This window comes from Somniosus microcephalus, chromosome 9 (assembly GCF_052327205.1).
Source record: "Somniosus microcephalus isolate GS21.2 chromosome 9, FLI_Smic_1.0, whole genome shotgun sequence".
In the NCBI taxonomy this organism is placed as follows: Eukaryota; Metazoa; Chordata; class Chondrichthyes; order Squaliformes; family Somniosidae; genus Somniosus; species Somniosus microcephalus.
Window position 1 is genome coordinate 205,189,129 of NC_140995.1, and position 12,672 is coordinate 205,201,800.

At 46.5% G+C, this 12,672-nt stretch overlaps 1 protein-coding gene across 3 annotated transcripts in view; it reads right to left on the reverse strand.

The window, feature by feature from the left end:
• ak9 (adenylate kinase 9) overlaps positions 1 to 12,672 on the reverse strand; it is a 366,094-nt gene that overhangs the window by 163,314 nt on the left and 190,108 nt on the right. For 2 of the 3 annotated variants that reach the window (XM_085997790.1, XM_085997791.1), the window contains exon 21: positions 1,515 to 1,712. The exons of the other annotated variant lie outside the window; for it this stretch is intronic. In XM_085997790.1, the coding sequence (XP_085853916.1) occupies positions 1,515 to 1,712 (198 nt within the window). The remainder of the gene's footprint in view (positions 1 to 1,514; positions 1,713 to 12,672) is intronic. 3 annotated transcript variants of the gene reach the window in all.

Sequence of the window (12,672 nt, forward strand, 5' to 3'; positions counted from 1 at the left end):
GTGCATTCCAGATCCTAACCACTTGCTGCGTAAAAAAAAAATTCTTACGTCACCATTGGTTCTTTTGCCAATCACCTTAAATCTGTGTCCTCTGGTTCTCAACCCTTCCGCCAATGGGAACAGTTTCTCTCTATCTACTCTGTCCAGACCCCTTATGATTTTAAACACCTCCATCTTCTCTGCTCCAAGGAGAACAACCCCAGCTTCTGCAGTCTATCAATATAACGGAAGTCCCTCAGTCCTGGAATCATTCTTGTAAATCTTTTCTGCACCCTCTTGAAGGCCTTCACATCCTTCCTAAAGTGTGGTGCCCAAAATTGGACACAGTACTCCAGTTGGGGCCGAACCAGTGTTTTATACAGGAATGTCAAGGGGAGGTGGTTAAACACTCTCTTGTTGGAGATAGTCATTGCCTGGCACTTATGTGGTGTGAATGTTACTTGCCACTTATCAGCCTAAACCTGAATGTTGTACAGGTCTTTCTGTATATGGGCATGGACTGCTTCATTAGGAGTTGCGAATGGCACTGAACACTGTGCAAACATCAGCGAACATCCCCACTTCTGACCTTATGATGGAGGGAAGGTCATTGATGAAGCAGCTGAAGATGGTTGGGCCTAAGACACTGCCTTGAGGAACTCCTGCAACAATGTCCTGGGGCTTAAATGATTGGCCTCCAATAACCACAACCATCTTCCTCTGAGCTAGATATAACTCCAGCCAGTGGAGAGTTTTCCCCCGATTCCCAATTTTACGAGGGCTCCTTGATGCCACACTTGGTCAAATGCTGCCTTGATGTCTACAGCAGTCACTCTCGCCTCACCTCTAGAATTCAGCTCTTTTGTCCATGTTTGGACAAAGACTGTAATGAGGTCTGGAGCCGAGTGGTCCTGGCAGAACCCAAACTGAACATCAGTGAGCAGGTAAGTGCCGCCTTACTTTGCTGATTATTGAGCATAGGCTGATGGGGCGGTAATTGGCTGGATTGGATTTGTCCTGCTTTTTGTGGCCAGATGCCAGTGTTGTAGCTGTACTGGAACAGCTTGGTCAGAGGCACGGCTGGTTCTGGAGCACAAGTCCTCAGCACCACTGCTGGGATGTTGTCGAGCCCATAGCCTTTGCTGTATCCAGTGCGCTTAGCTGTTTCTTGATATCACATGGAGTGAATTGAATAGGCTGAAGACTGGCTACTGTGATGGTGGGGACCTCAGGAGTAGGCTGAGATGGATCATCCACTTGGCACTGCTGGCTGAAGATGGTAACAAACGCTTGTCTTTTGCACTCACGTGCTTTTGAACACATTGCCTACACCCATGGAGTCAGGAATCATTTACTAATTTAGTACACAAGATTGTTGCAGACCAAAAATATCGGTGAGGTTAATAACAAATGACTCCTCTTCTCTGTATATTTTTACTACATCATTTGATAGAAATTGTAATATTTAATTATGCTGTAACTTTTAAAAGCAGACTCAAAAGATTTTCTTGTGGCAGTAGAAAAACTTCACTTACTCTCCAGAATTTGAACAGCTTCTTCAAGAAGAGCCTCAGGAGCTTTCTTAGCAATCTCCAATGTAGTGAATACAGTTGAGGAAAGCACTGACTCTATTGCATTCCAGCCATGTATGTAATCAGAGAGAATCTTGCGATAATGATCCATTTCTGGGCCTTCTGGATAACCTTCCTCAGGAACCTCAGGTAATATGATTGCTAAGTTTGATAATGAAACAGAATTTAATTTACTCTCACATATATTTGGCATTTCATTAAATTTCGTAAAGTGTTTTTCACTTATGAGTTCTGTAATATGTTTACCAAAGAACGTTAATAATACCTAATTTCCAAAGCTTGCATTTGGGAGGCTGCCAACCAATGCATTGATTTTTTAATTTGCTTTTGGGATGTGGGCAACATTGGCAAGGCAGTATTTATTCTAGTTGTCCCAAGGGCATTCAGAGTCAACCACGTAGTATGGAAATGGAGTAATATGTAGGAGAGACTGGGTAGAGTTGGCAGTTTCCCTTCCACAATAGTGAACCAGTGGGTTTATCATGACAATTCAGCAGCTTTCACGGATGTGTTCTGGTGCTAGCCCTTAAATTACCAGATGCTTATAAATTAAATTTCACAACTTGCCATGGTGGGATTTGAACTCACTGGTTGCTAGTCCATTACCATAACCACTAAGCTAATCATACCACTTGTGGAGCATCAACAACTATATTTGATTGGTGAGGGTGGGAAGCCAGGAAGATCGAGTACTTGTCACACTTGTGGCCTGATACCAGATGGCATAATCCCCTTTAAGGAAACTTACTGGGGCCAGCTGTCCTGGCTCCTATTAGGTGATGCAAAAATCAGACAGTCACAAGTTCATCAGCCCAGGTAACTAAGAAGAGATTTCTTTTGGAAGTGGTAGTGATGAGATTAAATAATTAACCAGGTAAAAATATGGCTAGAATTCTTCCCTGATTGCTCCAGATTTCAACCTCGCTAGTATTAGTCTGGTGAAGGGAGGCAACAGTCTCAAAACCACAGTACCCTGTACTATTTAATTTGGTCTCAGATAAGGATAGTTGTGTCTGCTGGTAAAATGGTAGTTGCTTATTAACACGTAACAAAAATTTAATTTACATTACAAACATTCATAACTCTCAAGCCAACCTGTTGGCTAAATGTAAGAAATCACACAACACCAGGTTATAGTCCAACAGCTTTATTTGAAATCACAAGCTTTCGGAGCGCTGCTCCTTCGTCCGGTGAAGTGGAGAAATGCATAAAGACACAGCTTATATAGTCAGAGAATCATGTCAGATGTTTACAGGTAATGTTTCCAACTGCCATTTATCACACCTCGGCAGAGAGATAATCACAGCAATCAAAGGTGTGAATGGTGTCCAAACAGGTCAGTCAGGAAAACATTACATCAAAGAACAATGAGGTGGGGTCACAAGGGGTCAAATATTGCAGATGCTGGGGTCTGTATGAAAAACAAAAAAGACAAAAAACATTTTTTTTGCTGGAAATCACAGCAGGTCCGGCCGCATCTGTGTAGAGAGAACAAGCCAATGTCGACTCGAGTCTGGATGACCCTGCGTCAGGTGGGGTTACATGTAGTGTGACATGAACCCAAGATCTCGGTTGAGGCGGTCATCATGGGTGCGGAACTTGGCTATCAGTTTCTGCTCGACGATTTTGCGTTGTCGTGTGTCTCGAAGGCCGCCTTGGAGAATGCTTACCTGAAGATCAGAGGCTGAATGTCCTTGACTGCTGAAGTGTTCCCCGACTGGGAGGGAACACTCCTGCCTGGCGATTGTTGCGCGGTGTCCGTTCATCCGTTGTCGCAGTGTCTGCATGGTCTCGCCGATGTACCATGCTCCGGGGCATCCTTTCCTGCAACGTATGAGGTAGACAACGTTGGCCGAGTCACATGAGTATGTACCATGTACCTGGTGGGTGGTGTCCTCCCGTGTGATGATGGTATCTGTGTTGATGATCTGGCATGTCTTGCAGAGGTTGCTGTGGCAGGGTTGTGTGGTGTCGTGGTCGCTGTTCTCCTGAAAGCTGGGTAATTTGCTGCGAACGATGGTCTGTTTGAGGTTAGGCAGCTGTTTGAAAGCGAGTAGTGGAGGCGTGGGGATGGTCTTAGCGAGGTGTTCGTCGTCATCAATGACATGTTGAAGGCTGCGAAGAACATGGCGTAGTTTCTCCGCTCCGGGGAAGTACTGGATGACGAAGGGTACTCTGTTGGTTGTGTCCCGTGTTTGTCTTCTGAGGAGATCTATGCCATTTTTCGCTGTGGCCCGTCGGAACTGTCGATCGACGAGTCGAGCGTCATATCCCGTTCTTACAAGGGCGTCTTTCAGTGTCTGTAGGTGTCCATCGCATTCCTCCTCGTCTGAGCAGATCCTTTGATGTAATGTTTTCCTGACTGACCTGTTTGGACACCATTCACACCTTTGATTGCTGTGATTATCTCTCTGCCGAGGTGTGATAAATGGCAGTTGGAAACATTACCTGTAAACATCTGACATGATTCTCTGACTATATAAGCTGTGTCTTTATGCATTTCTCCACTTCACCTGACGAAGGAGCAGCGCTCCGAAAGCTTGTGATTTCAAATAAAGCTGTTGGACTATAACCTGGTGTTGTGTGACTTCTTACATTTGTCCACCCCAGTCCAACTCCGGCATCTCCACACCTGTTGGCTGGCATTATAGATTGTTAGTATTTTAGCTTCTGACAATCCAAACACAGTCATTATCGTAAGTAGTAAACAATATTGTAGAGAGAGATTGTGTCACTAAAGAAGTTCCCTTATAGTTTAAGCATGGATTTGTAACTTTCCGCAGGCCAAATTAGGAACCAGGCAGTTTTTGCAGTGGGAGGAGGTTCATTCCTGGATAAAGCTTACTATCATGATTTGGTTACCCAAAGTAATTTCATCTACCCTCAGATAAATCCTTCTCCTGATCAGCATATTGACAGGAGTACACTCACCCAAAAGGCCTCATACAACTGGTTCACTCCCCAACTAGAGATAGTGAAGCTGATTATCGCGTCCAATCTTGGAACCAGGTGCATCAGGAATAGCACCCATGCAAGAATATGAGCGCTGAATCCAGCATAGTTTCTGTGTTGAGCTTCATTACTATATTGTGGACAAGCTAGAGGCTGGGATTGGCAACTCAATCAATGGGAGGTGGAAAATCATTTGCTGCTACAAATCTTAAAGGCCTGCAACAGCTTAAAGAGCATTGCAATTTTTCAGGCCCAAAGGGAAGAACTGTTGTCAGAAGCTTGCTACCATGTCTTCCAGCAGTGAGGATGCGACAGGGTAACTCGCTTTTCTAGAAGCACTGGAACTCTTAATAAGTGCGGCTGAAGTTGGATGTCTACTTCCCTGAGGATAGTCTGTCTGATAGCAAGTTAGACATGTTGTTTGGCAGAAGGGTGAATGCCAGCAGAATTATTCCAAGGACCTGGCTGCAATGCTGCAAAAATTCAATGAGCTCAACAGGTGTGCTAAGTTAGAATACCCATTCACACCTTTTTATTATTGTTCGTTCATGGGATATGGGCATCACTGGCAAGGCCAGCATTTATTGCCCATCCCTAATTGCCCTTGAGAAGGTTGTGGTGTGCCGCCTTTTTGAACCGCTGCAGTCTGTGTGGTGATGGTACTCTCACGGTGCTATTAGGTAGGAAGTTCCAGAATTTTGACCCAGCGACGATGAAGGAACGGCGATATATTTCCAAGTGAGGATGGTGCATGACTTGGAGGGGAACTTGCAGGTGGTGGTGTTTTCATGTGCTTGCTGCTCTTGTCCTTCTAGGCGGTAGAGGTCACAGGTTTGGGAGGTGCTGTCGAAGAAGCCTTGGGCACAATCACTCCGCAGTATTCCCTGGCACATTTCCACTAATCCTGAATCCCATTTGTTGACAGCAACTTTTCTAGTTCCTTCTTGAAACCCATTTAAGGTTTCTTCTTCCAGCACCTGCGTCGGTAATCTGTTCCATATGTTTACCGCCCTTATAATAAAAATGTTCCTCCTGCATTTCCTATTTTCTTTTATTGTCCTTAATTTGTAAATATGATGCCTTGTGCTTAAATTTTGAACAGGGCAGAAAAGTTTACTTGGATCCAATTTGTTCAAGACTTTCATAATTTTGAACACTTTTATTATATTGTGGCAGAGCCACCAAGGGACTCTTTTATCGATGTACATAATTATCTGTAACAGAATGAATCTGTACCTGTATTCGTTGTACTGCATGTAAATAGCGCGGTCTCTGTAGGATTAAGACCAAACGCGATGACGTCACCACGTGGGTCACGTGACGTTCCCAACGGCGGGAAACGTGCTGACGTCATGACGTCAGACTGAGGAGCCTTCTCTCTCAGTCCTCGTGGAGCCAGCATTGAGTATAGACCTGTTAGTTAGTTCTCCTGCGTTTTGATTGTTACTTCTGCAAAACAGTATTAAACTTCATTTGGTTGACAGACTGACTCGATCTCAGTCCTTTGGTTAGGAATCTAGCAATTCCTACAATATCCCCATTAAATATCATGACAAGCACACTTCTTGTCACCAAAGATCTGGGGCTAGAAATTTGGTTCCATAGTTCCTGTTAATTGGGCGCTGCGAGTGCCGAATTGGGACCAAAATGGCCTGAGCAGCACACACACACTTCTGGTGTGGCCGCGCCGGACGGCGTCTTGGTGAGGGTGGTAGGGCAGCCTCGTGGTACAGGGCGCCATCGACTACACGCACGTGGCTTTGCGGGCACTGTATATAAATGCTGAGCTGTATCGCAAATGCAAATGCTACCACTTGCTGAATGTGCAGTTCGTGTGCAACCATGCTCAGCACATCACGATGGTGAATGCCCAGTATCCTGGCAGCAGTCATGATGCCTTTATTCTTCTATAGTCCGCTGCTCCCTCAGTTTTTCAGCCATCAAGTCAAACCAGACGGTGGCTACTGGGCGACGAGGGCTGTTCTATCCCTTGACCACCTGGCTCGTGACTCCGCTCCGCAACCCAAACACACGTGGCCAGCATACGTACAATGAGAGCCACGCTGCTACACAAAACATCATGAAGCAGACCATTGGTGTCCTTAAACAACGCTTCCGCTGCCTGAACTGCTCTGGAGGAGCCCTACAGTACTCACCGGAGTGGGTGTCCCGATTCGTGGTGGTCTGCTGTATCCTCCACACCTGGCCATCATGAGGGCACAGACTTGCCACCAGAAATACAGCCACCAGCTCAGGAGCAAGAGGAGGGGGAGAAGGAGGAGGAAGCAGAAGGAAAGAGGCAACCCATACAGCCCCTTTCTGGCCAGAATATCCGGGATCGAATCACTCCCGAGGTCTGATTGAACGCAACCCCAATTCCTCGTTCAACATTAATCCCACACCTTACCTTCCCTCTGTTACGGACCATCTTGGCCAAAATGCTGAAATAAAAGTCACCACAAAGCAAACATTCCAGATCAAACTTTATCCATATATCCATCCAATATTACATCAAAAATGTAACTAATCACCCTTGTGCATTCCCTCAGTGACGATCTTGCGTGTGCCTTTACCTATCCTAGTGCTCCTACTCAGTGCTACCCCTATGGCTGCAGCATGGCTACTGGAAGGCTGCTCACTTTCAGTGGGGGAGACTGCACATGGCCTTGCAGGCAACCTCGAGGAGCTCTAGGCCTAGCAGGCCCGGCTTCAGACTGCACCACCTCGGCACGGGCAGCAGCAGCAGTCTAGGCTGGCTGGCTGACAGACAACATCAATGGCAACGGTGGAGTGGCACTGGTCAAATGCAGTCATCCTGAGTGAGGACAGAAGGTTCACCTCCACAGAACCATGGCCACTCCCCAAGGGCAGCTCCTCCGCAATCTGCTGGAGTGCAGACTGCTGGACTGCTGTGACATCCTGAAAGCCCCTTTCAACACTGGTAAAAGCAGCCACAATGGCAGGAGTCTGTGCTTTCATGATTTCAGTCTGGGCTTCCATTGCAGCACTCAGACGTTGGGTGGCTTGTGCTTGTGCTGCAATGGAAGCCGAGACTTCGGCCATTAGGCGCGCCATGATGGTTGGGTCCACAAGTGCGTTAATGTATCTGCTCAGCCCTTCCACGCAGGAAAAGATGGGCTCTGAGCTCTGCCCAAATTCCTGTGCAAGGCTGGAGCAGGACTCCGCCATGCTCTTTGACACTGCATTCAGGCTTTCTGGCAGGCCTCCCAATGCACCAAGCATTTCATTGTGCATACCTATCAGCATTCTTCTGTAGGCCGCCCAATCGAGGTCTCATTTGAGTCCTGTGCAGCAGAACTCGTGTGCGACCTCACCCTCCAAGGAACTGGCACCCGAGCTATCCTTTCCCCCTGCCCTGGCTGCAGGCCACTCATGCCCGGTGTCTCACCACGTGCAGATCCCGTGTCTAACCTATCCTCTAAAGTACATGGAGTGTCAGTATTTGAGCTGCTGGCTGGGAGTGTGAAATCAAGTGACGTTTGATAAAGTGCCACATAATAGGCAGGATTGGGTACTAAATATTCCTGGATACAAGGTGTTCAGGAAAGATAGGGAAGGGAAGGAAAGAAAGGAGGTGGGGTGGCAGTATTGATTAAGAATATTACAGAGCTGGAGAGAGAGGATGTCCTGGAGGGGTCAAGGACAGAATCTACTTAGGTAGAGTTGAGAAATAATAGAGGTGCCATTACACTACTAGGTGTATTCTATAGGCCGCCAACTAGTGGGAAGGATATAGAGGAGCAAATTTGCAGGGAAATTACAGAGAGGTACAAGAACTATAGAGTAGTGATAATGGGGGACCTCAACTATCCTAACACAGACTGTGATAGTAATAGTGTAAAGGGCAGAGAAGGGGAAGAATTTCTGAACTATGTTCAGGAGAACTTTCTTGGTCAGTATGTTTCTGGCCCAGCGAGGAAGGGGGCATTGCTGGATGTTGATGGTGGGGGATTCGGTGATGATAATGTCGTTGAATGTCAAGGGGCGGTAGTTAGACTGTCGCTTGTTGGAGAGTCATTGCCTGGCACTTGTGTGGCACGAATGTTACCTGTTGCTTATCAGCCCAAGCCTGAATGTCGTCCAGGTCTTGTTGCATGCTGGCATAGACGGCTTCATTATCTGAGGAGTTGCAAATGGCACTGAATACTGTGCAGTCATCAGTGAACATCCCCATTTCTGACCTTATGTTGGAGGAAAGGTCATTGATGAAGCAGCTGAAGATGGTTGGACCTAGGACACTGCCCTGAGGAACTTCTGCAGCAATGTCCTGGGGCTGAGATGATTGACTTCCAACCACCACAACCATCTTCCTTTGTGCTAGGTATGACTCCAGCTAGTGGAGAGTTTTCCCCCAGATTCCCATTGACTTCAGTTTTACTAGGGCTCATTGATGCCACACTCGGTCAAATGCTGCCTTGCTGTCAAGGGCAGTCACTCTCACCTCACCTCCATGTTTGGACCAAGGCTGTAATGAGGTCTGGAGCCGAGTGGTCCTGACGGAACCCAAACTGGGCATCAGTGAGCAGGTTATTGGTGAGTAAGTGTCGCTTGATAGCACTGTTGACGACACCTTCCATCACTTTGTTGATGATTGAGAGTAGACTGATGGGGATTGGCCGGATTGGATTTGTCCTGCTTTTTGTTGACAGGACATACCTGGGCAGTTTCTACATCGTCGGACAGATGCCAGTGTTGTAGCAGTTCTAGAACAGCTTGGCTAGAGGCGCGGCTAGTTCTGGAGCACAAGTCTTCAGCACAACAGCCGGGATGTTGTTGGGGCCCATAACCTTTGCTGTATCCAGTGTGCTCAGCTGTTTCTTGATATCACGTGGAGTGAATCGAATTGGCTGAAGACTGGCTTCTGTGTTGGTGGGGACCTCAGGAGGAGGCCGACATGGATCATCCACTCGGCACTTCTGGCTGAAGATGGTTGCAAACGCTTCAGCTTTTACTTTTACAGTCACGTGCTGGGCTCCACCATCATTGAGGATGGGGATATTGATGGAGCCGCCTCCTCCCATTAGTTGTTTACTGGTCCACCACCATTCACAACTGGATGTGGCAGGACTGCAGAGCTTTGACCTGATCCATTGATTGTGGGATCGTTTAGCCCTGTCTATAGCATGCTGCTTCCGCTTTTTAGCATGCACGTAGTCCTGTTTTGCAGCTTCCCCGGGTTGGCACCTCATTTTATTTTTTTAGGTACGCCTGGTGCTGCTCCGGACATGCTCTTCTACACTTCTTATTGAACCAGGGTTGGTCCCCTGGCTTGATGGTAATGGCAGAGTGAGGGATATGCCGGGCCATGAGGTTACAGATTGTGGTGGAATACAATTCTGCTGCTGCTGATGGCCCACAGCACCTCATGGATGCCCAGTTTTGAGCTGCTAGATCTGTTCTGAATCTATCCCATTTAGCACGGTGGTAGTGCCACACAACACGATGGAGGGTGTTCTCAGTGTGAAGATGAGACTTCGTCCTTCGTCCTTGAGGATTCGGCCAGCTCGGTCAGTAGTGGTGCTAACGAGCCACACTTGGTGATGGACATTGAAGTCCCCCACCCAGAGTACATTCTGTGCCCTTGCTACTCTCAGTGCTTCTTCCAAGTGGTGTTGAACATTGAGGACTCCCAGGGCCACTCCTTCCCGACTGTATACCACTGTGCCGCCACCCCTGGTCGGTAAGTCCTGCTGGTGGGACAGGACATACCCAGGGATGGTGATGGAGGAGTTTGGGACATTGGCTGAAAGATATGATTCTTTGAGTATGACTGTCAGGCTGTTGCTTGACTAGTCTGTGGGACAGCTCTCCCAATTTTGGCACAAGTTGCCAGATGTTGGTGATGAGGACTTTGCAGGGTCGATTGGGCTGGGTGTGCTGTTGCCATGTCCGTAGCTGGTGCCGAGGTCGATGCCAGGTGGCCCATCCGGTTTTATTCTTATTATTATTGTTTCTTGTAGCGGTTTGTTGCAACTGAGTGGCTTGCTAGGCCATTTCAGAGGGTGGTTAAGAGTCAACCACATTGTTGTGGATCTGGAGTCACATATAGGCCAGATCCAGCCCGGGTAAATTGGAATCAAAGATTAACAGGCAAAACTGTAATCGAACAATGGGCTGCCTTTAAAGAGGAGATGGTTCAGCTACAGTCGAGGTACATTCCCACAAGGGAGGAATGGTAGGGCAACCAAAGCCAGAACTCCCTGGATAACTAAAGTGATAGAGGGAAATCTGAAGCAGAAAAAGGGCATGTATGACAGATGTCAGATTGAGAATGCAAGTGAGAACCAGGATGAATATAGAAACTTCAGAGGGGCAGTGAAAAAGGAAATGAGGGGCAAAGAGAGAGTATAAGAATAGATAGTAAACAGGTAGTAAGAGGAGGGGTGGAGGCGATTAGGGACCAAAATGGAGACCTACACATGGAGGCAGAGGACATGGCTGAGCTACTAAATGAGTACTTTGCATCTGTCTTCACCAAGGAAGAAAATGCTGCCAAAGTCATGGTGAAAGAGGAGGTAATTGAGATACTGGATGGGATCTGGCTGGCTGTACTTAAAGTAGATAAGTCCACACCGAATGGGATGCATCCTAGGATGCTGAGGGAAGTAAAGGTGGAAATTGCGGAGGTACTGGCCATAATCTTCCAAACCTCCTTGGATACAGGGGTGGTGCCAGAGGAGTGGAGAATTGCAAATGTTACACCCTTGTTCAAAAAAAGGGTGCAAGGATAAACCAAGCAACTACAGGCCAGTCATTTTAACTCGGTAGTGGTGAAGCCTTTAGAAACGATAATCCGGGACAAAATTAAGAGTCATTTGGACAAGTGTAGATTAATTAAGGAAAGCCAACACGGATTTGTTAAAGGCAAATTGTGTTTGACTAACTTAATTGAGTTTTTTGATGAGGTAAGAGAGGGTTTAATGACAGCGTTGAAGAGGGAAATAAATTTGAAGCAACTTCTTCTGTCAAAGCTGCAACAAGACTTGAAAGAATTTAAAGATTTTTAATTAACTTTTCACAAAAAATGAATGTTAAAATCACTTTTTTCCAACAGAAACAAAAATTCATCGAGTTTTTTGATGAGGTAACAGAGAGGGTTGATGAGGGCAACGCGGTTGACGTGGTCTATATGGACTTCTAAAAGGCATTTGATAAAGTGCCACATAATAGGCTTGCCAGCAAAGTTGAAGCCCATGGAATATAAGGGACAGTGGCAGCATGGATATGAAATTGGCTAAATGACAGGAAACAGAGTAGTGGTGAACAGTTGTTTATCAGACTGGAGGACCACTGCTTTTCTTGATATATATTAATGACTTAAACTTGGAAGTATAGTGAACAGTGAGGTGGATAGTGATAGACTTCAAGAGGACATAGACAGGCTGGTGGAATGGGCAGACACATGGCAGATGAAATTTAACGCTGTAAAGTGCGAAGTGATACATTTTGGTAGGAAGAATGAGGAGAGGCATTGGCCCAGAAATTCGGCTCTCCACGGGTGAGTCGTAGGCCGAATGGAAATGCCAGTTTCCTGCATGCACTGTGCATGCGCGGGAAACCGGCACTTCCGATTCTCTGAACGAAGGGGTTCAGAGGTCGAACGGGCGCGCAGGGGAGGCTGCGCGTGCGCGCGCACTTTGAACTTAGGTTTTTTTTTGCAGGTTTTCACGCGAGCTTAAGCCGGCAGGATTTACACATTTAAAAAGCCGGCGTAAGGCCTGCTTTTTACAAGGTAAGTGGTCAATTAATTAAAATTAAAACATTTTTTCCACAGGTTTATTATTTTTAAATACTTTAAAGCAAGGTAAGTTTATTTTTAGCCCCGTTTTTTTATAAAATTATTTTTTTCAAAAATTTAAATTATTGTTTAAAATAGTTATTTAATGTAATTTATAGTTTATTTAAAAAGTGTGATTTAAAAAAAAAAATTATTTGAAGGTTTACTGCTATTTTGGGGCCCATAGTATTCATAAGTTTTCACAGGTCTTCCTGTCAATCTTATGAATGGGCTTTTCCCTCCTCCGATTGGCTGCCCATGGCTCACGTGATCCCAGGGGACGCATCGTACTAACTACGCCCCTGGGACACGCAAGCACTGCGCGCCGGCAGCTGGGCCAGGCCCCGGAGC